The sequence below is a fragment of the Panthera pardus genome, unplaced genomic scaffold (assembly GCF_024362965.1).
Source record: "Panthera pardus isolate Hobbes unplaced genomic scaffold, ASM2436296v1 HiC_scaffold_11, whole genome shotgun sequence".
Classification (NCBI taxonomy): domain Eukaryota; kingdom Metazoa; phylum Chordata; class Mammalia; order Carnivora; family Felidae; genus Panthera; species Panthera pardus.
Genome location: NW_026526666.1, coordinates 9,710,014 through 9,736,687, shown reverse-complemented (window position 1 = coordinate 9,736,687; position 26,674 = coordinate 9,710,014). Strand labels below are relative to the sequence as shown.

General features: G+C 52.7%; 1 protein-coding gene and 1 long non-coding RNA gene across 12 annotated transcripts in view; one reads left to right on the top strand and one right to left on the bottom strand.

The window, feature by feature from the left end:
• SYT6 (synaptotagmin 6) overlaps window positions 1-25,781 on the bottom strand; it is a 61,897-nt gene extending 36,116 nt beyond the window's left edge. For 2 of the 10 annotated variants that reach the window (XR_002082276.2, XR_002082277.2), the window contains exons 1-3: window positions 25,479-25,777; window positions 13,828-14,176; window positions 11,743-12,301 (exon numbers count right to left, since the gene is read on the bottom strand). Coding sequence is in view for 8 of the 10 variants with exons in the window: in XM_019457911.2 (XP_019313456.1) it covers window positions 11,743-12,301; window positions 13,828-14,176; window positions 25,479-25,641 (1,071 nt within the window). In the remaining 2 variants the exon portion in view is untranslated. Of the gene's footprint in view, window positions 1-11,742; window positions 12,302-13,827; window positions 14,177-24,654; window positions 24,805-25,478 lie in introns of those variants that run through there. The other 8 variants (XM_019457910.2, XM_019457912.2, XM_019457911.2 and 5 more) reach the window with 7 other exon arrangements.
• On the top strand, window positions 5,383-13,963 carry LOC109272094 (uncharacterized). 2 transcript variants are annotated; one of them, XR_002082281.2, is made up of 3 exons: window positions 5,383-5,854; window positions 7,664-7,747; window positions 13,752-13,963. It is a non-coding gene; the product is annotated as an uncharacterized LOC109272094 (long non-coding RNA). The 2 variants fall into 2 exon arrangements; XR_002082278.2 differs by lacking the exon at window positions 13,752-13,963 and adding an exon at window positions 9,025-9,336.
• Window positions 25,782-26,674: the final 893 nt, after the last annotated feature.

The following is a 26,674-nucleotide window of genomic DNA, read 5'->3' as shown; positions in this document are numbered from 1 at the left end:
TCAAACACATGTTTTCTGATCACAATATAAATTACCTCCCAGAGAAACCAGTGTCATAGTCAAGGATGCTGGTGCACTCCCTGAACGCCAGGCTGTGCCCGGGGTGCTCTCCCTGCTTTGCGTCCTTGTCTCTAGGCCAAGTGGACTGTGCCGGAAACTCTCAATCCCAAGTTTTGCTACAGCCCTAGAGAGACCCTCAAGGTCTCAGAGACTTTGTCCAGAGAGGAAGGCATTGAATATTCATGGAGAATGAGTAGGTGTCAACTCAGACAGAAGAGGAAAATGTGCCTACAGGGACAACCGATGAGGATGAATGGGGGCCAGATGGGCACGGGCTTTGCGGGGGAGGGAGGGTGAGGAATGCTGTCTGCTGGGAGGCCACATATTTCTACATAGTTGCTGATGCTAAAATACCCTAGAAACACGCTAGCAACTGGACAAGGTTGACCTAGACCCCCTACGGCTAGCCCTGCCTCCTTCCTCCTCCAAAGGATAAATATTTATGTGCAATGGGGAGGCTTTGAAGTCGGGCTTAGTTGACTTTGGGTCTCAGGCACTGTGATAAATGGCCTCTCTTTCCTCCTTGGTTTTTGTACTGACATTGCTTGTTGGTTTTCCCTATTTCTAGTCTCAGTGGAGACTAGAAGTCTCTTCCAAGCAAGAGGCTAACTGTGGGCAGTGAGAATGTGGTCTTTGCCATGTGCCCTTTGACACTTCATGCCTTGGACTCCTGGTCATCTCTTGACCCTCTTCCTTGCAGGATTCAGAGACTCACAGGCATAGAATGAAGACAGCCAGTAGGCAATGACTTTGGAAGGGAAGGGGAGAGATGACGAGTGAGTAACAGAAACCAGGGCAAGAGAATTCCCCATAAAGGGCAGTAGCCAGAGCACAGGATGAGATCTTGGGTTTGGGGTCCAGATTTGCATGGACTCACCAAGCCACCCCAGACAAGCATGACCTCTCTGGTCATGACTTGATCATCTGGAGGAAGAGGACATGAGGCCAGATAGGTCATCTCTGAGGCCCTTTCCAACTCTGACCTTCCCCAAGTCCATGAGAACATGAAGTGCTAGCACTGTGGTCCACAGAAACCCCTCAGAGACTGCCCCAGTTCTCCCAAGGTGGTTGCTATTCTGCTCATGGTTACATCCAGTGACCCCAGTCTTTGCATTTATGCCGATCTAGAGGACCCAGTACAGTCCCTTCCTCCTGAACGAATTCTGGAGTCTGAATGTCCTTGACAGTGTCCAGAGGGAAGGTTTGGCTGTTGCTTCCCTTGTGACCAAATAATCTCTCTCCAGGAGAAAATGTCACTGTGGGTTATCAGGTGATAGAAGCGACAAGACCAGTGCATATGCTCTGTGCGGCAAGGTGGGGGAAGCGCAGAAAGTGCTCCAGTGTTAGCGGAATAGATTTTGGTTGATGCATGAGCTCACTGCCTAATGATTTCCCATTCATTCTCGTGTAAGGCAAAGATTAGATATTTATACTATTGAGATGCGCAGCATACTAATGAAGTGCACAAGGGGCCGTGGCAGGGCAGGGGTGAAGCCGCGAGCAGAGGAGGGAGGCAGAGCAAGGCTCCAGTCCAGTTGCCAGTGGGAGCTGGGCTCTGCAGGAAGTGGAGTGGGCAGTGGGGCTGTCTGGATGCTAGGAATTTATCAAGGGTGAGCTCCACCGTTCTGAGCCTCTGGCAGCCTCTTAAGGCCGTATCCTCTGAAGCCTCGGGGAAGGCTCTCTTACCAAGAGAGAACACCCAAGGCCAGTGAAGCGGTTATTGAGCAACTCTGCTTACAGCCAGGTCAGGGCCCTGTCTGGACCAATTAGCTTTGTTTCGCAGCACCACAGGGGAAACCTTCAACCCCATGTACCCGAGAACGTCTCCTGGTCCCAGCTGGCTCAAGTGAGGGGGTGTGGAAGGGGCAGTGCGCGCCCAGCACCTCTGCTGGAAGAACTCACAGACCTGGAGCACTGACGGGCATGCAGGGGCCCTGCTGCTGCTCTGGGAGTGTGTGCCGTCTCCCCAGCATGCTGCCTGTGCAATGGAGCTCGGACCCCACACCCCACCTCTTCCCCTGGCTGGGCTCCTGATGGATTTTCAGCAGTCCTTGTCTAGGAAAGCCTCGGCCCTATTGGCCTCAGAAGTGTGGGGGTAAATGAACATTAGCAGTCCCAGGGAGCAGCATTCAAACAAGGGAGCCTTGCAGCCCCTCTCGACCCGGGTGACCTCTGACCCAGGCACAGGTCAGGCAGCCTGGAGGGCTCACTTGGGGCCCTGGCCACTGAAACAGCGAGCAGGGATGACGGGCTTCATACATTATTCAGAGCATCTCCGGCAGAACGGCTTGGGGAGCAGTCTTCGCGGTTTGGGCAGGCAGCCCAGGCCGAGGCTTGCTCCCTCATACTTCCCGTGCCTTCTCTGTGACCCCAAATTGCCCCATGGGCCTCTTTTCGGAAGCTCTCCCTCTCTGCTTCTAGCCTGGCTTCGTCCTGCCTGCAAGAGTCCAGACACCTGGGAATTTAAGGCAGAATTCTAGGGATACTGAGCCTTTGTCGCAAACTCCTGATGGAGTGTTTTATTTTGGCCCGAGTTGCCCTGAATGGGCTGACGCCTCTCACCCCGCCCGCCATCCCAGCCTGGCCTTCCCCAAGGCATGACCCATGCCTGGAGCCAGCCTGACGACACACTGCCAAACCTTCTTAGTCCTTTAAATCACATTGGGAGGGCCAGTCGCTCTGGAAAATTCCCCTAAAATGGTACATCCCATGTCCCAATCTTCCACATGTGACCTCTTCCCCAGGTGGGCCCTTGTCACGTGATGTTGGGAAAAACGGGCAGGCCTCAGCGTGTCTCTTACTGGGCCCACCTGATACCGTTGGTCTTTCCCTCTCATCCTGAAAACACTTTCTCTGTTTCCCAGGGTACCACTCTTCCCCGCTTTTCCTCCTACCTCACTGGCCCTTAGGGGTCCGTCATCTTTGCTGATTTTTCCTCCCAGTCCCCACAACGAGAGAGGACAGTCCCAAGGCTCAGTCTAAATGTGGGTCTCTAAACGTGGGATCGCAACTAGTCTCATGGCTTTTAATGCCATTTATATGCATTACATTTATTTTTTTTAATTAATTAATTAATTTTGAGAGAGAGAGACAGCAGGAGAGGGGTAGAGAGAGAGGGAGGGAAAGAATCTCAAGCAGGCTCCGTGCTGTCAGTGCAGAGCCTGACATGGGGCTTGATCCATGAACTGTGGGATCATGACCTGAGCCCGAAATTAAGAGTCCGAAACTCAACCGACTGAGCCACTCAGGTGCCCCTACATTTATTTCTTTAGCCAAGGCCTCTCTCTGGACCCTAGGCTCTATACCCAAGTTCCTATCCAACAACTCCATTTGGATGTCCCAGAAGTATCTGGGACATATATCTGGGAATATAATGTGTGCAAATCTGAGCCTCTGATCTTCTCTCCAAATGGATCCTTCCTCCAGGATTCCCCAACTCTGTGAATGGTGAGTCCCTCCCGAGCTGCTCAAGCTGAAAACCTTGATTCTTCTCTTTCCCCATACCCCAAACCCTATGCCCAATCTGCCAGCAAATACTGCCTGCCAGTTCCGCTTTTACAATATATGCAGAGTCAAGCCAGGTCTTAGGTCTCCACCATTCTTGCGCAAGCCACCGCTGTCTCTTTTTTACGGCAATGGCCTCCCCACTGATTTCTCTGTCTTTGCCCTGGTTGTATAGTCTGAGCCTGACCTGCCAGCCACAGGGATAGTTAAAAATGTGTGACTGTGGAGCCCCATTAAGCTTTCCCACCCCTTTACTCCTCTCCTTTCGTCTTTTGCTCCACGCCCTCCCCGCCCACTTCCGCTTCAGCCACACTGGCCCCCTGACTGCTCTCTGACCAAGCCAGGCGCCCTCCCATCTCAGGTTCCTTGCATTTGCCTTGCTCTCTGCCTGGACCTCTCTTCTTCCAGATATCTGCATGGCTCTCTCCTAGTCATCGTTCGGATCTACTCAGAGGGCACCTCTCGGGGAGGTCTCTCCTGACCAGCCTGTCCCCCCCTCTTCCCCCGCCCACAATCCTTTCTTCAGACCACCCTCCCCACCATACTTCCCTGCTTTGCTTTCTCCACACTATCCTTCTGACACACTGTTTGCCTCACCAACCCATTTGTGTCCCCCAACCCGAGTGTAATCACCTTGAGAGCAAGGACTTTGTTTAGCAGTGCAGCCCCAGGGCCCTGGACCACGCTCGGTGCCTCATGCACAGTGGGGACAGATCCCTGCCCGACTGTCCTTCCCCTTGCTTCCTCAGTCCTCTTCTCTCTTGGGTCTCCTCCTGATTCCTGCCCTTTGCTGGCCTCCTCCTCTGTGACTGTGGGTGTCCCCAAAGCTCAGCTTTTGCTCCCAACTTCTGCCGACCGTACCCTCATCCTAATCACCCGCCCTACATAATCACTTCAAACTATTGTGTTCTTTTGATTACATCGACTTGCTCTGACACCTTCCTTCACTCAGCAAGCGATAAGTTCCTTGAAAGCAAGGCCTCTATTTGCCCTTTCAGTTGTTCTTGGACCCACATAAGTTCTGTGAGGGATCCCTGAAGGTACATTGAGCAGATGAAGATTCATCATGCTTCCCTCTTGTCCCGCCCACCTTCCAGCCGGGATGGCCCCATGGGCCTGAGATCCAAGGTGCGAGCTGCATCGAACGGCTGGTCAATGAGCCTTGGGGAGGCTTCATCCCACGGTGATTTAATGAGTCACTGTGGATCAATTTTGCTGATTCTTTAGCTCTACTTGAAAAGGCCTTTTGTGGCTACCCTTGGATCTCATTTGACTTGAGTACGTGGGCATGAGAAGGGGATACAACTGAACTCTTTTCTGGCGAGAGGCAACTGCATTCCAGGAGGCGAGCCTTCCTCAACATGCTGGGTTAGTGAGGACCTGCACGTCCCTTGGGATGGCAGAGCTGCCTCCCCCGTCAGACTATGAGGCTTTGAGGACAGGACTGGAGTTTAAGTCATCGAATTCCCAATGCTAAGCTGGTGCCTGGTATATAGTTAATTACACAAGTAGTCTGGCACGAAGGGGAAAAAAAAAAAAAACACAACAATCTGATGTGAGAGAAGTTCTTTCTGGATCCTTCCCCCAATCTGGAGAAAATAAAGAAACACACTCCCCTACCTCTGTTACCCCCACTTTTTAGCACGCCCTACCCTCACTGCCATCAAGGCCTAGCCTAAAACTCTCCTTTTCTGACTCTGATTTCTCTTCTCCACTTCTCCGCAACATTTTTGCACAGGGCTTGTAGTAGAGCATAGTTTTATTGCAAGTGTCCTGAACTTGTCTGTCCCCAAGCATGTGCCGTGTGTGCAAGGGGGCTGAAGGGCCACTGGGTTTGCTCTAAGGTGCCCATTAGCCTAGGCACTCCGAGGCGAAGGGCTCTTTCTCTGCCACCCTTTCCACAGCCAGGTCAAGCTTCTACACCCAACAACTGTTCGGTGATGTAACTGACCACACACATTTGAAGCTCCATAAATGTTGGTTGAACAAAAGAGCCGTGAATGTCAGGCCACTTCCCACAGGAAGAATCCTGGGGAGATGGTAAAGGAGTCCCAGTGTCAGCACAAAAGCTGCCCCCTGGAATGAGAGGAAGGAGAGAACTTAACCAGGGCAAGGAGAAAACAAAGCTCTCTTCCAGATCCCTTGATGAGCTACACAATCTCAAGATCTGTCTTCTGCCCCAGGGAGCAATGTAATCCTGCTCTGCTCCAGCTGTGCAAGGAACACAGGCTTGGTTGAAGATCCCGATCTGAATCTTGGCTGGTTACCACCTTCTCTCCGGGTGACGCTGGTAAGTCACTTAACCTGATCCTTCATTTCTTTGTTTACAAAAAGGGGATAATAAGTCTTGTGGTGAGGATAAAATGTGATAAAGTTGTTTGTGCTCTAGGCCCCTGGTAGGAGCTCAAGTCAAGGGCCACCCCCCACCCCCCACCCCGGTAAACAGGGACGTGAAAGGAGGTGGATGAGGAGGGAGCTAAGTCCCCTCCACGGGACTGTGCCTCGTGGGAAAAGGAGGAAGACAGCTTGTTGGTGGGGAGTGGGGCTTCCTTGTGGCAGGAGCCCCTGGAGGAAAGACGTCTCCCACGGGCTTGAAGAGAGGACTGACTCTTACTGACACTTCACGGAGGAGAATTTGTCTGGAAATTCTGCCCAGTGGCCTGTTAACCTGAGCTTGAGGCCTCTCCTACGGGCACACTCCCAGGGACTGGGTAACTCTGCTCTGAAAGCAAGAGAGCCCCACACTTCTCAGTAAGACCAGCCAAGAATCTCAGAATCTCGGAAATTTGAAGCTGGTTTAACACTGAGTTAACTGCAGCTCAGAGGGGACAAGTCACTTTTCCAAGGTCACACAGAACACATATGGCACGGCTAAGACAAGAAATAAGAATGAGAATAACCAACAACCTGTCAGAATAGGCGGTCTGGACCCAAGTAGGGGGTCAGGTTTGAGAGTGGTACAGTGACCCACAGGCTGAGCTAGAAGGGAAGTCACTGTGACAATGGGGCTTAGGGGCTCTGTGACAGTGTTGACCTAGGCATCTCAGGTATGTTTACTTTTTTTGAAATGTTAATTTATTTATTTTGAGAGAGAGAGAGAGAGAGAGAGAGCGCATGTACATGCACGCTCAAGTGGGGGAGGGGCAGAGAGAGAAGGAGAGAGAGAATCCCAAGCAGGCTCTGCGCTGTCAGCACAGAGCCCAACGCAGGGCTCAAACTCACCAAATGGTGAGATGGTGACCTGAGCTTAAATCAAGAAACTGACTGAGCCACCCAGGCGCCCGACTTTTCTACATAAATATCGCTACAGGCGATCTACCTACCAGTATTATCCCGGTGTTGCTGATGTGGAAACCAAGGCACAATTTAGGTAAAGTCCCCGAGGTCTCAAAGCCAGAAAGAGCAGAAGCAAGAATACAACCCAGGTCTGTTTGGCACCAAAGCCCGAGCTCGCTCTGTACAGCCCTGCTCATTCCCAGGCTGGAGACTGTTCTGCCACATATGGCCTCTCTTCCTCCCCGCAGACTCTGAGCCCAGGGTCCCTGAGAGCACACCATCACCCCAAACAACCGTCACCCATGCGCACACACACCCAGACCTGCTCTCTCCGGCCTGTCAGGGACCTGGTAAGGCAGGAAGATGGCTGAGTCTGTTAATGCCACCAAGCACAACACATATTTATGGCCCCAATTACAGGCTTCACCTTCCCCCGCCACCAAGGAGCAGAAATAGCGACAGAACAGTTGTGTGCAGTGGGGTCTAAGGCCTCTGTAGCAATAACTACAAGATTACAGGGATGTTAGCAAACCCGGGTGACGGTGGCTCTATTATAATGATAAATCTACAGCTTTATATAGAAATAATGAGACTGGGGTAGAAGGTGGGGGAGGGAAGGGCAGAGGGATTTCAGCCAATCAAAGTTCTAGGCGGAGGGAAACCGGCAGCCGCTGGGAACGCCCAGGGGACCACCAGGGGCGCTTAGTCAAGCCAGGCAGGAGTGGGGGGCGGCAAGAGCGTGGGGGGGGGGGGGGGCGGAGAGACCCCTGCCTGGGGCTGGAGTGGATTTAATGAACTTCCACGATTTCCTTCCCCCTCTGAGCTCCTCGATTCAGTGGAACAGAAGAGGCCTCCAATGACTCTGGCACGTCCGGGTTGCTGGCTTCTCACTCTCCAGCCTGGCGAGGTGTGTGCAACCTCCATTGCTCCCAAGCTTCCCTCCAGAACAACGTGGGGGCGGTGAGGCAAATGTCCCTCGTGGCTTAAGATGTGCAATGAACATCTAGATTCCCCAGAAGTACACCTCCCTTTCACTAGCCTGGAAACTTCTTATTTCAGCGGTTGTGAGAAAACAGTAGGAATGTTCCAGGCTTTGCTACTTCACACCAACTTGGGCTGGAGCCAAAACGAGGGACACACCTGCCAGGGCTGAATGTGATACCCCAATGCAAGTGTTCTACCTGCCAGGGCTGAATGTGATACCCCAACGCAAGTGTAAGGACCAGCAAGGCGACAGCATTCACAGACTCACGCGACCTCAGAGCAGCCTCCTAAACCCCGATTCTCACAGTGCCTGTCCTCCCTAACCCGCGGGTCACTGACCCCCCACTTCAGTCCAGACCCTCTGATCCAACAGGTTAATCAACTTGCCGCTCCAGACACAAACCGTCTCCCTGAACCATACCTCTGAAGGGCTGGACAGGCTGCCTCTGTCCCCACCAAGCCCGGCTCTAACCCAGTTTTCAAAATACTATTTGCCTTTCTCCAGGAAGCCTTCCCAGATTAACCATACCCGATTCCCATTGCTTCTTCAAGAATCCTTTCTTGGTGGGTGTACCAGTATATAGTTTTGATGGAATTAACTAAACCACTGGTCATTCAACAAGAAAGTGCTGATTCTCACGTTTGCAGAAAATGACACACTCAGCCCTGAGGAAAAATACAAGAGAAAGTCAAATGGGGGGCAAAAGGTATTCCTGAGCCATGCGGAGGACTTTGCAAGACTGAATATGATTCGGGACATATCTAGAGGAGCAATTTTGGTAGGAGCGGAAGGACTCAGAGAACTTTGGAAGGGGGATTGGTCTGGGCCAGGCAGAGCAGTGGGGAAAGGCCTGCCTGACAGTGGGAACCTTGTGAGCAAATGCAGGACGCAGGAATGTTAGCACGCGCAGGGGAGCAGCCTGCAGGGCAGAGGTGCTGCCAGAGTTCTGAGCAGAGCAGGGCCTGAACGCCGCTCTAGGAATGGAATCCAGCACGCAGGGGACATGGGAGTCCCTGTGCTCATCTGTACCGCCCCCACCACGCTGGCTGCAGGATTTCACATGCACTCAGCGCTCATTCACAGTGACTATGACTTGTGCCTCTCTGGCCCCCAAATAATTACAATTTCAGAGTCAGCTCCAAAAAACAGGTAAAAGCACCAACCTTCTTACTTCTTACTTCCCTTTCCTCACCCTCCAGGAGGATGAGCCTACTCTCGAACGCCGGCCCACGGGAGGGGCTGTGGATTGGAGGGCCCCAAGGGCCTCCTGTTGGCAGAACATCAGCTCAGACCGCAAGCAGGACAGGGTGTGTGAGTCCAGGCACCTTCAGAAACTCCCGCGCCCGGCCTCCCTGTGCTCCTGGTGACGATGCAAGCCCTTCTTCAATCAAACTAGACATACTTCCCCTCCCCATCTATCTTCATTCCTCCTTATCCGGGAAATATTCCTGGGCTGTCCCTACCCACAGTTCTAACTTCACACAGAATACACTCTTCGTTACTTAGCGTTACTAACTGCTGCAGGGACGTCTCTTGTCTCCCTAATTCGATTGTACATTTCCGTGTGGGTCGAAGGGGCTGCCTTCGATCCCAGCCCCACTCACTCCCCAGTGCCTGGCACAGTGTTCTGCTTAGGAAGAGGACTGGACCAGTACTAACTGAGGATGATGACGATGGTGACTATCTACCCAACACCTTTTGGAGGATCTGCCATTTTCTTTCTTTCTTACTTTTTTTTAAAAATTTTTTCAACGTTTATTTATTTTTGAGAGACAGAGATAGAGCACAAGCAGGGGAGGGGCAGAGAGAGAGAAGGAGACACAGAATCCGAAGCAGGCTCCAGGCTCCGAGCTGTCAGCACACAGCCCAATGTGGGGCTCGAACTCACAAATGGTGAGATCATGACCTGAGCTGAAGTCGGATGCTTAACCGACTGAGCCACCCAGGCACCCAATGATCTGCCATTTTCTAAAGCTGGGCCAGGAGAGGAGGGGAGGGGATGAGGGCAAGGATAGCCAGAGAGTTCTAGTGTCTAGGAAGTTAGCTTCCCTATGAGGAGTGGGCTTAAGGCAACAACTGTCTATTCCAGGCCCAGGTCTTGCATCATACCTGGAGCTAAAGCCCAGGAGAGGGAGGGGAGGACCCTGGTAAGAGGCTGAGTCAAGCTCTTGCTTCCCCAGCCACTGGCCCTCACTCCTCCCTCTCTCGGAACCTCTGGGCCTCCACCTCAGTGTGGGAAGGACCACGCTGCTTTTCTCTACCTGTGCAGTCACCATAATGAAGCTGCTGCCTGATGAGACCACAAGGGAAGAGCTGCACCAGATGTAAACTTCATAGTGATTTATAGAGCAGAGCTCTTGGGCTCGCCGGCGTGCAGCTGCTGTTCCAGCCCGCCCCGTCTGCCTGCCCCGTCTGCCAGGCCCCGCTGCTGGTGCTGCTCTTGGGGATTTCATGAAAGCAAAGGTGGGGGATGCACTGGGGGGTCGGACTGATCTGGTCAGAGTCAGCACCAGCTGGGAGAACGGGGTGTCTCAGAGTCCTTCCCTAGGGCAGAAACGGAGCCCACCAAGCTTCGAACAAATCAACTTTCTTATACTTTTCCCATCAGAGCAGGGCAGATTTTCCTGGCCTCTCTCCTCATAAATTCAACACATAGAGATACTGAGAACTGGCTGTTCAAAGGGAGAGTCTGCAGACCGAGTAGGGTCATCCCTGCCCCAGAGAAACAGTGCAAGAAGTATCCTGGGAGACACTCAACCAGCTAGCACTCAAGACCCAGACGTAAGGCCATTGGTATCTGATGGGTACACTCAACCTGGCTCTTAGCTGCCTGGATGGGCTTAGAGAGAGGCACATCACCCACACTTGTGGGATCTACACTGGGTGGACCAAAGGGCTCTGGATATGCCCTCCTCATTCTCTGTGCCAAACTTGTCCTCCCTCTGAAAAGCCAGCTTGAGCCTCAGCTCCTTGGTTAACTGCAGTTGATTGTGAATAGCTTGGCACCCCCGTCCTACGTGTGGACTTAGGTTCCCTTCCAGGCTGGCCTCCGCCATCGCTCACACTGGGCTGGGCAGGCAATGCCTGAGAACAGGGGCTGTGTGGCAGTCACTAGTGTTGGTCACTAAGTTCTCCTCCTGGGCACACAGTAGGACTTCTTTGCCCTGCCCTCCCGAGTTGCCGTGTGTCTTGCTTTGGCTAATGAAATGTGAGTAGAAGTCACATGGATCGCTTCGCCACGGAAGCTTTAAGAAATAGTGCGTGGTTCGCCACCTCCTTTGCTCTGATATGGTTCCTACGGGAGCACACCTCCAAACAGAGCCTCTGTCAGCCTGGACCCCTCAGTCACAAGGTAAAGCAGAAGCCCAGCCGAGCCGCAGAGCGTGTGTAACCTGACCCAGAGCTAAATCTCGGTTGCTTTAAGCTACCAAATCCTAGGATTATTTGTTGCTGCAACATAACGTCGTGCACCCTGATTAATATGCCCTGTTCCTGATTGCCTGTTCCAGGCTTCTCGTACACATGGATGCCCTTGGCAGATGCCACTGTCTGATTCAGTCTAGAGACATGGCCCAGTCCTTACCCATGATCAGAGAGGTAGATAACCCTACAGGTGGTAGACCTAAGGCCTAGCAGGTAGAGGGAACCGCCCCAGAACGTGTAATCAGAAGCAATGGACAAAAATTGTCTTCCTTGCCAACCCACGTGGGAGCTCAGCTGCCCCCACCCCACCCTGGGACGGAGTGCAAGGACTTCCCCAGGGTGGGCTGAGCCACTGCTCAGTTTCCAGAGTCCCCGCTTCACATCCCGAAGGGCAAAGGCCCGCCTACCTCCAGGGGTGAGGGGGACGGGCACACACCCCACTCAACCCAGCACTAGGAATCCTCCAGAAGCCCAGGAGGCAAGGCTGTACTCACACTGGTGGCATACTGGATGTCCTTCCAGATGGAGGTTTCCCGGGACAGGTCGGAGGCCTCAAAGAGGTTGTCCAGGATGACCTCTCCGATCATGTCATGGCGGGAGAAACGGTCGAAGTCGAAGACGCTGAGATGCAGCTTGCGGTCTGCCAGCTCCTCGTAGGGCACGGGGAAGTGGAAGTTCTCGTCGAAGGTGGGGTTCAGGGTCTTGCGGTGCACCCGCGTCTGCAGCTTGCGTTTGCGATCAGGCAGGAGGTAGATCTTGACGTAGGGGTCAGAGCTGCCGCAAAAGTCCTTGGCGGGGAGGTCGAAGGCCCTGAGGATGCGCACGATCAGGGTCTCGCTCTCGTAGTCATAGCGCAGGCTGAAGTTGAGTTTCCCGCAGCTCTTGGCAGCCTCGGACTTGGCATCGTCCCCGTCCACCGATTTCTGCTTGTAGAGTTCGGGCTTGATGCGGCCAATGCTGGTGGGCTGCTCCGCCGCGGGGGGCAGCTCGTTGCCGTAGTCCACGCTGGACACGTGCATCTGCCGTGGCAGGTGGCGCTTGAAGGACGTGTGCCTGGCGGAGGGGGCAGAGATGGCGTGGTCAGGGATCGGGGGCGGGGGGAAGGGCATGCAAGCCGACACCTCCGGCGGCCCTGGCTCATCCTACCCTTTGCAGGGGGCCGGGAGGGGCAGACCTTTTCCTCCTGCTCATCGACCCTTTCTCTCTCTGCACACACTTTGTGCCGGTGGCGGTGAGCGTCCCAAGTCTTAGCATGTGTGAGGTACTTGGAATGGGGCCTCGTATATCGTAAGCTCGATACACGCTGCCTTTTGCTGTTATTTTCTTTTCTCTTTTTTCTGCTTGCTGTTTTCTACGTTTCTTTCCTAGCAGATGTGACCCTGGTTCCCCCCTGACACCACGAGATCCCTTAGGAGAAGGACCATCCTTGCTTGCCCTGGTCCTTCGTCATCATCGCCACCGCTACCACTGCCACTGTAGTTAACATTTATTGGGCTTTGGAGCCGGACTGCACAGATTGGCTCTGTGAGTGTCTAGCCATGTGACCTTGGTCAGGTCGTTTAACTTCTCTTTGCCACAAAATGAGGATAATAAAAGTAGCAATTGCATAAGATTGCTGTGAGCACGAACTGGATTGATACATACAACAAGTACTTAGAACACAGCCAGGTGTAGAATAAGCCGTCTATCGTCAGCTCTCATGATCACACGGATTCTTTCATCGGCCCCGCACTGCAACCTTATGCGTCCTTAGCCCTACCGTATAGTCGGGAAAAGTGAGGCTTAAGAAAGGTGGGCAACCTGCCCAAGGTCAGATGATAAACTCTGAAACTGTGACCCCCAGCACTTTCATTCCTGGACTCCCATCTGAAGACCAGGTCTCCTTCCCTTCGGCTGGTCGCCTGGGAGCCTGGGGAGACACTGCAGGGACCCGGGAGCCCACCAGAGCCCTAGATAAGTACAATGCCTCATACTACATGCACCACTTCTTTTAAAACTGTTTCTGAATGTTGAAGAGGTGTTTGTCATTGTGTGGTGGTGGTGGCTTTTTTTTTTGTTATTGTTCCGTTTTATTCTGTTTTCAGTTAAAGAATGCCGCGTATACAGCTGCCGTCTTGCAGGGGACTCTGTCGAAGGTCACAGAGGAATCCTCATTCTCAAAGTGTTAGGAACCTCTTGTCTCCTCTCCCATGCGCCGCAGACTCTGTGAGGCTTTGCTGGCGTATCCCTAGACACACCACGAACTTTTATGCCTCTGGGCCTTTGCATTTTCTCTTCCCTCTGCCCGGCAATCTCGCCTTCGCTCCCAACACCCAGCACCCCCCCACCCACGCACGTCCCAGTGCACACTGCAGAGCACAGCTCCCTGCCTCAAATGTTCCCATTGCCTGCAGCCTTTCCCGGTGCCCACCCCCTAGTCGGTTACCCATCACAGAGCACATCCTCTGCTATAGTGTCCAGTCCAACCATAGGTGTTCTCATTTCCGGTCTCTGCACCCCACAGGCTGGAATCACATCAATGTATTGGATAAGGGAATGTGGAGGCGTGGAGGTTAGGGAAGGGAGACGTCCGCCCTCACCTGGTAGACGATGCTGGCTCTGTGGTCTGTCGCTGCAGCCGCGTGTGACGCATGATGTGCTCCTTGACCGACATCTGCACCTCGGCCGGGATATCTGGGGACGTGTGGCTGATCTTCACGGCCGCCTCTAGGAAGCCCAGGCTGTTGGTGTCCTTCAGCTTGTCCGCCATGTTGCCTCCGGAGCTGGGGCTCTGGGGGGCCTCCGGGGGAGGGCTAGCAGAAGCGGGACTGGAGGCCTCCTTGTTCCTCCAGGGCATCCAGCACAGCTTCCAAAAGAGAAAGAGAAAAACTGCCACCAGGGCCACGCCACACACAATAACTACCACTGCGAGGAGGCTGACAGAGGTGCCTGGGCGCGGCATGAGCCAGGGCAGGGAGGGACAGAGACAGACAGAGGCGGCGGAGAAGCAGGAAGGGGCGGTTGGAGAAGGGGGCACACAGAAGGGACAAAGACGGAAGAAGAGAAAAGAATGGTCATGAGAAAGCTGCCAGCCGGGAGAGGCGGTTTTAGGGCTGACGCTCCACAGTCCACTTTGTGTAGTATCTGCAGCCTGGCGCCCACCTCGGTCTGACGCCCCCCAGCATTGCCCCCTCCCCCACCGCCAGCTTGGGGAGCACCTGCGCTGCCTCCCCTACTGCCTATTGGCATGTGCACGGGGAAGGGAAAGTAATTTAAATAGCAGCCTAAGCAAATGTGCAAATTCGTGAAGCGTTCACATTTGGATGCTGTTTGAATTTCTATTAGAGCTGTTACTATGGCCAGACTTATAGCGGAGTCGTTTTTGGTATACAGCTCTCTCCCTCAACAGGCTGTGCGGCCTTGGGGACCAGAGGCTCGGCCAACTCAATCTCTTCCCTTCCCCCACCCCCATCGAGCCCAGAGCAGGAGCTCAACAGTCGGGAGCTTGAAGCGAATCAGACGGAGCATAACCTCCTTGAGGCCGGGAGTGGGTCTCCTGTTCCTTCTGTACGCTCAACTGTGCACACAGTAGGCTCAATAAATACTTGGGTTAAGTTGGAATTTGACCCACACGGTGTATTTCAAAGCTACATACAAGTGATTCCTGTAACTGTCTTTTCCCATCCCGCAGCTATTTGAGAGCTCTGCTGTAAAACTGGTAATTTGTTTAAGGTGATTTATTTATTTTGAAAGAGAGAGAGAGAGAGCACAGCAAGCAAGAGAAGGGCAGAGAGAGAGAGAGAGAAGAAGAGAGAGAATCCCAAGCAGGGATTCAGCCCGATGCAGGGCTCGAACTCACAAACTGTGAGATCATGACCTGAGCCGAAATCAAGAGTCCGACACTCAACCGACGGAGCCACCCAGGCGCCCCTGTACAACTGGTAATTTTCAATGTCGTGGTTGGTTCTGAGGCAAGCGCTCACTGCGTCGGCCCCAGCCAACCCTGCCTCCAGAAGGATGCCCGTCATCCCAGGAGAGCTGTGGGCCATGCCTCCCTCTGGAAGAAATGAAGAAGCAGATCTCTTACTCCTCCTTAAGGAATGACCCTTAGAGCCCAAGGTCTCTTCTCACTCTGACTAGAGAGCTCAGAAGGCTCTGAACCAGTGGCACACTTGGCAGGGTGTGCACAAAGGTCATTTGTGAACTTGTGAACAAGCCAGCCGAGGAGTCTTGCATGGCTTGCGTGGCAACTGAATAGTTGAGCAATTCCACCGCCATCATCATCACATCAAATTTCTGGAAACTCTGGGGGAGGCCAGCTGGCTTGGTCACTAGACCCGTGCTCCTGGCTGGTGGCAACAGGCATTGCCTTTGGAGGGGCATGACCTTACCTGCACGGCCCCTGCAGGCTGGTGGGTTTGCAGGCTCTGGATTATCCTGGCCCAGTGGCCGAGCAATCTTAGGATCAAAGGTGAGAAATGACCCTAGAAATACTGGGGCCAGGCTGGGCTCTTGCAGACAAGAGCAGTGGTCCAGAGAAGGGACTTGCCTGGGTTCACAGTTCAGACACACAGCCTGGACCAGGGTGCAGATGCCCACCACCCAGCCTGGGACTCTTCACACTGTCCCAGCCTGTCTGTCCCTGATTAAACTGTAGGCCATTGTAACTCTGCGTTCTTATATTTATCTGATTCGTGGCCTAGCACAGAAACGCACGCGAGAATGAATGAGTGAGTGCAAGAATGAATGGCGCATAAAAGGGCTATAATGATCTCTCAACCAGCATTTACTGAGCAACCTGCATGTGTCAGGTGCTAAGCTAAGATTAGAGTACCGAGATGCCGAGTCCCTCCTGGGGTGGGGGTGGGGGGGGCATCCAGAGTACTCTCATGCACACAGGCACCAGGAAAAGCTGTCGCCCATCCAGAGGGACCTGGGAAGGAAGTGAGAACATCAGCTACCCTCTCTGGGGAGCCGGCACTGCCTCCTGACTCCCCAGATGCAGGGTACTGGCCTGAACCAACTACTACAGCCACCTACCCCAGGCCCCTGCACAGAGACATCGGGGCCTCTCCCTGGCCAAAGGAGCCAGGGTTAGTCCTCCACACAGAGACTGCCAGGGATCCAGAAAGCTGATTCTAAGTTAGCTTCTAAAGTAAAGGTTTCTAGTGCGTGTGTGTGCGTGCGTCATGAGGGCACAAGAGAAAAAATACCAGATTGTTCTAACATTTATTTATTTATTATCTTAAAAACAATAAATCACAACTGCAATATACAGGTTGATAGTAATAGAAATGATAGCATTTTATTATTGGATTTAGTTTTGAACATTACTATGTCCAAGGTACAAAGTGCTTTTTTATGCATTTGCTCATTGAACAGTCTCCAGTGAAACAGATGTGATTATTACTTTCATTTTGCAGATGAAGAAAGTGAGGCACAGAGGATTAGACTGCCCAGGGTCACACAGCTAGGAAGCCGTAGAATGGAGCTACAGCCCAGATGTGTAGGCAACATGGGAACAAATATACATTGGAGGCATTAAATGAAATAATTTGTGCTGTTATGAGTTCATTACCTAAATGGTTTGGAGACTGTTTCTTTAGGCCTTTATGGCCCTGGGGTTCACCAGGAAAGCTACGGCAGATCCTACGGGTCCTTATTCTGAGTATCCAGCCATCTCTAGACCCCTTCACACCTGTTCTCGGTTACAGCTGTTCTGGAGGCATTCTCTACACTATGAGTCACCTTAAAACAAAAAAAGGTATTTCTAGGGCTTTGCTTCCCTTTGATCATACATCTTACTTGCTCTGGTAATAATTAGAATTTTAATGAGAAAGGGGGAGAAATGGGGGAATCCAGAGAGCATAGAGTGCATTTAAATGTTCAGCCTGACAAAAAACTGAATTCATAAATGAGAAGAGAGGTGGGGGAAGGGGGTGGGCCGAGGGAATCAGTTTTTCCTCGGTGTGGTTGCTATTTTGAATACTTGTGCACGTGACCCCCGCTGTAGTTCCCTCGGAGCTGTGATTAGGGCAGGAAGAGGTGTGGATTATTGGGAATCAGCACCCAGTGCTCAATACCGGTTATGTAAGACCAAGAAGCCCTCCCTCTTCGTGGAGAAGCTCCTTCCAGGATGCCTCGCTGGCAGGACTGACTGCAGGAGAACCGGGTCCTGTTGCTGAGTGGATTCACCCTCACTGGCGATACGAGGTGGTTAGCAAGGCTGGTAAGAGCAGAATTAGGCCAGGGCAGGGAGTGACTGAACAGGATTTAGCCCCTGTAAAATCACTATACGTGGCCTTGAGCTCAGCCAGCAGACATATCCTGGTTGAAGATCCACTGGGGCTGGGAGGCGTAGTCTCCTGTATGGTCTAAGGACTGTGCCAAGGCCCAGATCAGCTATGATGTGTGCCTTCCCACCCCAGGCCTGCTGGGGTCAGGCCACCAGGACCTGTTGCTCTGTAGCAAATCGCAGGTGCACAAGCAGCCTTCAAAGCCTTTTTCCTACTCATCTTGTTTGAACCTTGACACTATGAGGCAGATAGAGTTTTGATGGCAACACAGCCGTCTTTTGAGTCCCGATCCGGTGTTCTTCATATTTCATAGCACTATCAGGCACTAGCTTCAAGACCAGAGAGAGGCAACCCTCCAGTAAGGGAGGAAGCCCTTACTATAGCACTGAAAATTAGAAAGTACTTCCTAAATCTTTGTATTCTTCCTCTCTCCCTCCTTCCTTCTTTATTTCCTCTTTAGCCTGGAGGGAAAGAATCACGGTCCTGGGGTCAGACTGGGCTCATTCAATGTCCATCTCCACCGGCTTTAAACCAAGCCACTTAATCTCTCAATGAAGCCTCAATTTCCTCTTCTGTCATATGGGTATAATAATAGCATCTACTTCATAGGGTCATTGTGAAGTTTAAAAGAGATCAGGAGTGGGGCGCCTGGGTGGCTTGGTCGGTTAAGCATCCGACTTTGGCTCAGGTCATGATCTCACGGTCTGTGGGTTCGAGCCCCGCGTCGGGCTCTGTGCTGACAGCTCAGAGCCTGGAGCCTGTTTCGGATTCTGTGTCTCCCTCTCTCTCTGCCCCTCCCCTGCTCATGCTCTGTCTCTCTGTCTCAAAAATAAATAAATGTTAAAAAAATATTTAAAAAAAAAAAAAAAGAGAGATCAGGGGTGCCTCGGTGGCTCAGTCAGTTAAGCATCCTAACTTCAGCTCAGGTCATGATCTCACGGTAAGTGGGTTCCAGCCCCTCGTCGGGCTCTGTACTGATAGCTCAGAGCCTGGAGCCTGGAGCCTGCTTCAGACTCTGTGTCTCCTGCTCTCTCTGCCCCTCCCCCACTCACACTCTGTCTCTCTCTCTAAAAATAAACATTAAAAAAAAAGAGAGAGAGATCAAAAGTGCTGAGGACAGTGCCTGGAAAGTAGTAAAAAATATAATAAATATTAGCTGTTTTATTAGAATCACCTAATTCTGCCAAGTCTAGCTTTGAATATACCCTAGTTTGGAAAAGTTTCGTTGGCAGAACTGCATGAGGCATATTCTGCAAGTCACGAACGCTAATAGAGATAGCTTTAACTTTATCCTTACAAACTAGGGACGATCTTACTAGCAGAAAGAATATAAATATTTCATATATAGCTAGATCTCAAGACATAACATGTACTATATTAAAGATCTCACATCTCCAAGTTTTTCTGTCAATACCCATTTGCTTGCTATGTGTCCAGTTTCGTTGTTACTGTCCACAGGTGGGAGCTCCAAAGGAGTAAAAAGAAAATCATGGAAGAAAAATCAGCAATTGCAAGAACATGCCATGCTTCTGCAAAGTTTTCTTGGAAATTTGGAAAAGGAAGTCTGGTCCATTACTCAACATTAGGTGTGAAACATCTTTATTCAGGTGTCAGAAGAATCCAGTATTCCATGGGCACCTGGTTTGGGAAATCTGACTGGCCAATTACCCAGCAGCCTCTGGGAGACCAAGGAGCCGTGGAACTAGGCTTTGGAAACACACCTGGACCTGGCGTGGCACAGGTGCGTGTGGTTTCTAACCGTGGCAGGGAAGCTGACTTCACTGAGGGATCAGACACTGGGCAGATAGCTTAGGTGAGTGCCAGCACCAGAATGACCACAGAGAGCATTCATCCACATTTCTAACTGTGTGACCCTGAGCAAGTTACTTCACTTTCTCCAAACTTTGGTTTCCTCTTTTATTTGATGGGGATTCTAATTATTCCTACTTTACAGAGTCATTAGGAAGATGAAATAAACTAAGACTTTGAGCATAGTTCCTGGTATATGGTAAATGCTCCCCAAATGTCAACTATTTTATTTCATGTTTTGCTTTTTGTTTTTCCATGCAGAATGAACCCAAAGCTGGGCCTGCGGAGACAGGGAAGGGGGACACCTGTGGTCCCCCTGTGGGGGGACCTGTGGTCTACAGGGCAAAGCATCTAAGACACCTCAGGCCCCTCTTCTCTCCAGAGAAGTTAAGATCTCCCTGAAGCCTATGAGGGCAGGAACTGCTTGTCACCTTAAGTGAGACTGTCCAGCAGCGGTAATGGCTCATGGCCTCCCTCTCTCCCTGGAAAATGCTGGGTTATTAATTAGCAACCCAGGGCTTGCTTATCTCTCTTCACTGACACTTCTTTCTCCAAAGACAGAGCCCTGGCGCCCCCTCCCCTTCTCTCCACCCATAGTGTTAAGATTCATCAGCAGTTCTTATAACTTGCTATTGTTCCCATTTTTCTAATGTGTTTCCATGTCAGGAAAACCCATTTTGTAACAGTAACAGGCAGTTTTGCTAACAGACTGTAATTGAAAAGATAAACTGGGGAGAGGAAGCGAAAAGAAAGGACCCTTTTCTCTGCTTCCTCCAGAGCTGGAGAAAGCTGGCTTCCGAGCTTGGGGTTGCTGAAACCGTTTGGTGTAAGGGCTGGCCTGTGCAGAGCAGAGGCTGCCTGGGCTGAGGGGGTCTCATTTAGACACAGAAAGAGACATAGACAAATACAACCCAGAGATCAAACAGCAAGAAATGCAGAGTCCCAAGAGACTGGAAAGAATAGTGTCACGTCTGGGAATGGAAAAGACTCTCGGCAGAACCATTAATATTAATTAATATTAGTAACCATTAATATTATTAATACATTAATATTAATAATTATTTGTTATTTATTTCTACATGGTTAGCACTGTGCCCCTTACATTCTCTCATTTAATCTTTACAGCCTCCCTAAGATATGAGCATGCACCTCACAAAGATAAAGTAACTCAGTTTAGAGGTATTAACTAAGTAACTTATTCAAGGATACATCACATTAAGCAGAAGAACTGGGATTTAAACCTGGGATTTTCTGATGCCAAAGTCCAAGCTTCTGAGCCAGGCCCCTGAAGGGATTGGGGGCTGAGTGGAAAGCTGGGCAGGGAAGCTGTGGGGGAGGGGGGACAGGCACTTCTTTGTTATAACCAGGAGAGTGTGGGAGGCATTCTCAACTATTTGGCCTGATCCTCTGTACCTGGGTAAAAACCCGGAGACGAGGATTATGAACAACCTCCTCACCCCCCATCTCTTCCTTCTTCCCTGGAAAGTATAGACACTACAGGTTACCCACCAGGCACCAGGCAAATAACCAGTGGCGCCTGGAAACACCTCATCCAGAGATGTAGCAAAGAAATACCTGACAGTGTGTGTGTGTGTGTTTGTGTGTGTGTGTGTGTGTGTGTTGCAGGAACAGGAGCTATTCTGTTCTAAGGCTTACAGACGTGGTCCATTAATAATAAACTCTTCCGTGGCTTGTAAATTTATTAGGAGAACCTGCTGTAATTAAAATTCAGGGTTAGGGGAGGGGGGAGCAGAGAACCTGTGCTTCCATTCCTTCTTTCAGAGATCCAGGCTGAACTACCGATGGGGATAATTAGCAGAGTCCAAACAGAGAAGGAATTAACGCTCCTGAAAAAGCTGTGATGAGGAGAGACAATGCCGGGCTAATTATGGCCGCACAAGCTTTATGACTGGGCACCGGCTTCCACCATCATTAGGGGATTCAGAGATAAATTGGAGGCTAATGCGGAGTGCTATAGCTAACAGAGCGTTGGCATTAATTTAGCAATTATTAGTATTATTATTTTGGCAGATGGTAACTGTACCTTTTTGCTTGATTGGTCAGGGCTTGTGGCCCCTCTGAGATGTGTGGAGATCAAGGCTGGGGTGATTGGGGTGGGGACAGACAGAAAGCCAGAAAGAGTCTTTCCCTCTACCCACCCCCCCTCCTGTTTATACCTGCAAGTACTGAGAGGCGAGATCTGCCTGGGTCCACATGGAGCAAGAAAAACAGATCAACAAAGAGAGAAGGGAAGGATGACACTGTCATATACCTAGAGCGTCCACAGCTGGAAGTCCTGTTCACCTCTGCTTTCAAAGCCCTCTCAGATTAAAGTTCCTAAGTGTGACTCAGTCCTTCAGGGCTCAGAGACCTCTTTTCCTAAGCAGGACCAGCAGGGGTGCTGGCTAGCTCAGGCAGGACTTTCTCGTACCCTGCTTTTTGCACACTCCAGACAGCCTTCCACAGACCCTAAAGAAACCTGGCTAGATACAGATGGCTCAGTCTTAGCCCTAATTTTTTGCAGCCACATTATACCCCCAACTCTGTGGACATGGAGGACAGAGAACATAGTCAGAGGTAGAAGAAAACTTCTAGAACTGTAAATCCAAGCACTCTGCACCTCCTAGATACTTTCCCCTGGTTCTAGAATCTTAAAGCTCAAGACACTCCATAAAATCAGAACATTATCTCAAGGATGTACATTCTAAAGGATTGTACATTGCACCTTTCCTCAAAAAAGGTGAAATCCTCAGAATTTCTTCCTTCCAGCAAGGAGTGAGGGAGTAACTGATTATTTAGTTATAGAAACAGGACTTTCCTGTTTTGATTAAGTGCTATGCATTTAACCTCCCATCACAAGCAGGAGAAATAATAGTATCTGTGCTGCAAAAGACCAACTTAAAATCCAGGTAGCTGAGTCACATAACATCTCCAGTCATTAGAGAAATGAACAAACATTACATACATCTCATGGCCACACATAACCTAGAGAATAACCATTCCTGGCTGCCAGCCTGGAAGGGGCAGGGCAGCTCAGGATCTCCCATCAGGCCCCTGAATTTTTTGGAATACCTCTGAACCTCTGCTTATTACCTCAAATCCAGAACTCTCCCTACCCACACCCAACACTCTGCAATTTGGCCTGTGGAGCAAACTCATTCATCTCCACAAGGCAAATGGCATGAAGAAGGTAGGGAACTGCCTGTCAGTGTCCACTTGAGGCAGGGGTGGGGGTGTGTATTAAGGAAGAAAGCAGACACTTTGCCTTTAGAATTTTTAAAGAAAAATGGAACTTGCTTTTATCTGGGACAGTTTGTGTAGAGGTATTTCCAAGTCATGAAAGCTAAGGAGATCTGATTGAGATTTCCTGTGCAACTCCTAGCACGGACCATATACAGAGGGGGTCCCAGGAAATGACAGCAGAGCCTGCATCTCAATTGTTGAATCTCGGGGTGTTACTAGAGATCCCGTGAGCTAGAGACTTTCAGTGGGAGGATGGCAGGGGAAAACGTACAGAGGTAAAGAGAACTAGGCGTGCACTAGTCACTTGCATTTTTCACGAAAATACAAATGAAAAGATCCAGCATTTCTCTGACTGTAGAATCTGGACCCAGGCAGTGGCTTTGGGATGCAGGGACTAAGCTAGGAAGTAGGATACCTGGGGGCCTGGTCCTGAGCTGAACAGCATCTCCCCAGACCTTGTGCTCACTTAAACCCCAAGAACTCAAAGCCACTCTCAACCATTTTCTTTTGCTATGACCAATGGTCTCCTTCTGCCTCCTCCTTTCAGCCCCCTAACTTGGCCCCCCAGGGGCTTCCTGAGGCTTGTGACTCAGCAGCCAAAGTTAAAGTACCCCAGGGCTGACAAGTCAAGCTCGCTTTCTCAAGCAGCCTGCAGGGAAGGCACACTGATTCATCTGGGCCTGCTTGCTCACCTTCCTCAACCTTCTCTCACCCTCAGCCTGGCCACAGGTACCTGTCATTCCAGACTGTGGGGTTTCCCTCTGGAGTCAGAACACCAGAACACCTGCATCAGAATGTTTCACACACATACACCCTCCCCACAACGCACACTGCCCCCTGCCCTCTGTGGCATTTCTGCTCTGGACCGACAGGAGAGGGGGGCAGCCTCCACGCCAGCTGGAACTCGACAGGTGTGTTCTCACCTTGAATGATCCCCTTTAGAGTTTGAGGGGTCAGAACCAACATAGAGGGCCCCACTGGAAATGAATTATTGCAGGAAAGGAGGAAGGGACCTGGATAGGCAAGCAGGAAGAGACTCCCTAACTTGGGGAAAATTGTGTATCTGGGGGGTATGGGGAGTTGGGTGGTGTAGATGATGGCACCAGAGAACGAAAATCTAATACTTGCTGGGCCTAATCTATTCTGAGATTCTTAAAGAGGGAGAATTACCTCTCCAACATCCATCCCTGTACCACCCTCTGAAAGTTCTTCTTTATGTCTAACCTCAGTCCCTTCTGCTGCAGTAATCAACCCATTGATCAAACACTGCCAAGGCCAGAGAGAGCGCTTGCGCGAGAGCAGCGCCCCCTACAACCCCCACAGGGCTGAGATGCGCCCAAGGCTGGGCACAACCCCCTCACACACAAAATCCTCCCCTGGGCCACTACCCTCCATCTACTCCTTCTCTCCCTCAGCGGCCCTGTTGCTAACCTAGGACCTACCAAGAGCTCTGACCTTTAACCTCAACTGAAAACAGGGCCCTGAAAGCTGTAGCCTCGGGGAGCTTACCCCACCTGTACCTGCTCCAGGAACCGCCGTTCCAGTCCCCGGCTTCTGGTCCCTTGAGACGCGCCTGGAGACGAAATTCCCGCCTCCCGCGGCCCCTTCCTCCCTTTCCCGCGCTGTTGGTGCGGAACCGCAGGGGCGACCCTCGCTTACCCCTAGGCCCAGCGCCACCGGGGTCAGAGTCCGGGGGACAAGGAGGGGTGGTGTCTGCGGAGCCAAAGGAATCCCGGCGCCACGGTCCCTGCAGGATCTCCCCACCCCCACTCTGCATCCTCTCGAGGCTTCGCACTGCCCCACAGCCCCTCCCCTCCGGAGGGAGGACGACCGGGTGCTCCCTGCCGCCCAGGACCCTCCAGGCGTCGGCATCCGGACAAAGAAGCCCGGCTGCGGCGGGCGAGCGCGGCCGCACGGCGCTGGTGCGGCAAGTAAATACCCGGGCCGGCCGGCCGCCTATCCTCCCGCGGCTCCCGCCGCCAGGGCGCGACACGCCATTCCCGCTGTCGCGACTCCCGAGAGACCCCGCAGCCGCGCGCGCCGAGCCCGGGCCCCGCGGGGCTCGAGCTCCCGACTCACCGGCTCCGGCGAGCTCGCCTCGGCTCGGGCTCCCGCCTGGGCTCGGCGGCCGCCGGGGGCTGCGTCCAGCGCAGGGTCCGCGCCGTTCGGGCAGGAGGCGCCCGTTTGGCAAAGTCGGCGGGAGGCACCGGCTCGGTCGCGCACCGGCCCCGAGTCCGAGTGAGTCAGAGAGAGACCGAGGGAGCGAGTTATAGGGGCGAGGGTGGGGGAGGATGCCGAGACACCCTCCCCCACCCCGCCCCCCGTCCCCCCGCCCCCCCCCCCCCCAGCGGAGACGCAGAAAGCCACTCACAGCCGGAGAGACGTCCGGACACAAAGACCTCGTGCGGCTCGCAGACCTAAGTTTCTCCCTGAGACCAGGGGGCTCGGACGGGTTCCCCGAGAGAACAGACAAACGGACGCGCAGACCGACAGACGGACCTTGGGACCCTGACAACCCAAGAGACGAGTTGCTACTTCCTGGTCTCCTACTCGCTCCACAGACCCCTTCCCTGGCAGATAGCCCGCAGGGTGAGCGGAGAGACACCAGGGAAACTGAGGCCCCCGAGGGGCACGGCACCCGAGGAGCGCGGCTTTGCGCTGGAGTCCTGTAGAGTCACACGGGAGGGAGCTCAGGGATCCTCTGCCTCCCGGGTCCCCTTCACGTCTCTCCGCTTGCCCTGTGGGCGGTGGAACGGGGCACAGGCTGAGGCTCATTCCGAATCCAGGATCCTGAGCTGGAGTTCTCTGTCTAGATTAAGGGGCTCCCAGTGCCGGGGCTCTGGGGACAGAGGATGGTCGGGGCGAGAACCCAGGAAGAGAGGGGGGCTCGGGGTTCCCGTTACCTGTGTCGGCCGCGCTCGGACTCCTCTCTGGGGGCTGTAGCTCGAAGCTCCGACAAGTCTCCACGTCCAGCCCGAGAGGGGGCGGCCGGGCCCGGCACAGAGAGGCCAGGACCGCGAGCGCCGCCTGGCACCGAGGCCCCCCGGTCCCCCACACCCCGCTCATGCCCGGGACACCCCGGCTCTCCAAGCAGCCGCCTGAACCCTTGCTGCCGCTGGACTGGGGCGGGGCAAGGCGGCCCCAAGAAGACCCTCCCCGCAGCGGCCCCCTGCGGCTCCGTTCAGCTTTTAATCATTTCCCCGCAGGGTCTCCGCCCCTCACGTGGTATCCCGCGGCAGCTGGCAAGTCTGGCGCCTCGCGGCCGCCCCCTCCACACCCGGGGACAGGTCTGAGTCCCCGCGGGTTCGAGGCAGGGGAGCCCGGTTGTCCAGCACCCTGGAGGGTGGAGCCTGGGATCTGACCCCACACTCACTGCCTGGTGTGACCTTGGGCCTCTCTGAGCCTCAATTTCCCACTCTGTAAAAGGGGTATAATGATAACGAGTGCAGCACAGGCTGCCCGGGAATATAAAGATAGGATTTGCGAAAACACTGGGTAAATTGCCACATGCCACACAACTGGCAACGAAATAGATAAACCCATTAACAGAAAGATGGGTGACCTGGCTGGGGGTGGGAGAACCTCGGTCAAGGTTCCTAACGGGAGAAGTTAGTCAGATTGGTCCCAGGTCCTCAGCTTTGGAGGCAGAAGACCCCAAGACTGCGGGGCTATTCGAACTGCAGAAAGACTTTCTGAGCCCCGCAATCCTGCGGTCCACGATACCCGCACGTTGCTATGGCAACGGGAGGCAGCGGCCGTCTCTCTCCATGGCAACGGGAGGGGAAAGTTTCTGGCAAATAGGAATGGGGGGCATTTCAAGAGAGCGCTCTGTTCCCGCCAGACCCACCTCCCCGCAGCTGTGGAACACCACCGGAGATAATGTATCTTACTATGAAGCATAACAAGGGCCAGAAAGACGGAAAACAAAACGGGAGGGTTGAGGCTAGACTTAAGGCAGACTTCCCTTCCAGGAACTATGGCGTGAGGTCCAGGAGCAGGTTGGCTGAGGGGTTCCGAAGCACCGCACTCAGCCGTGGAGATCTATGGGCCGCCACCGGGTGCGGCCCTGCGGGGGCCCTGTCACGAAAATCTTGCGTCC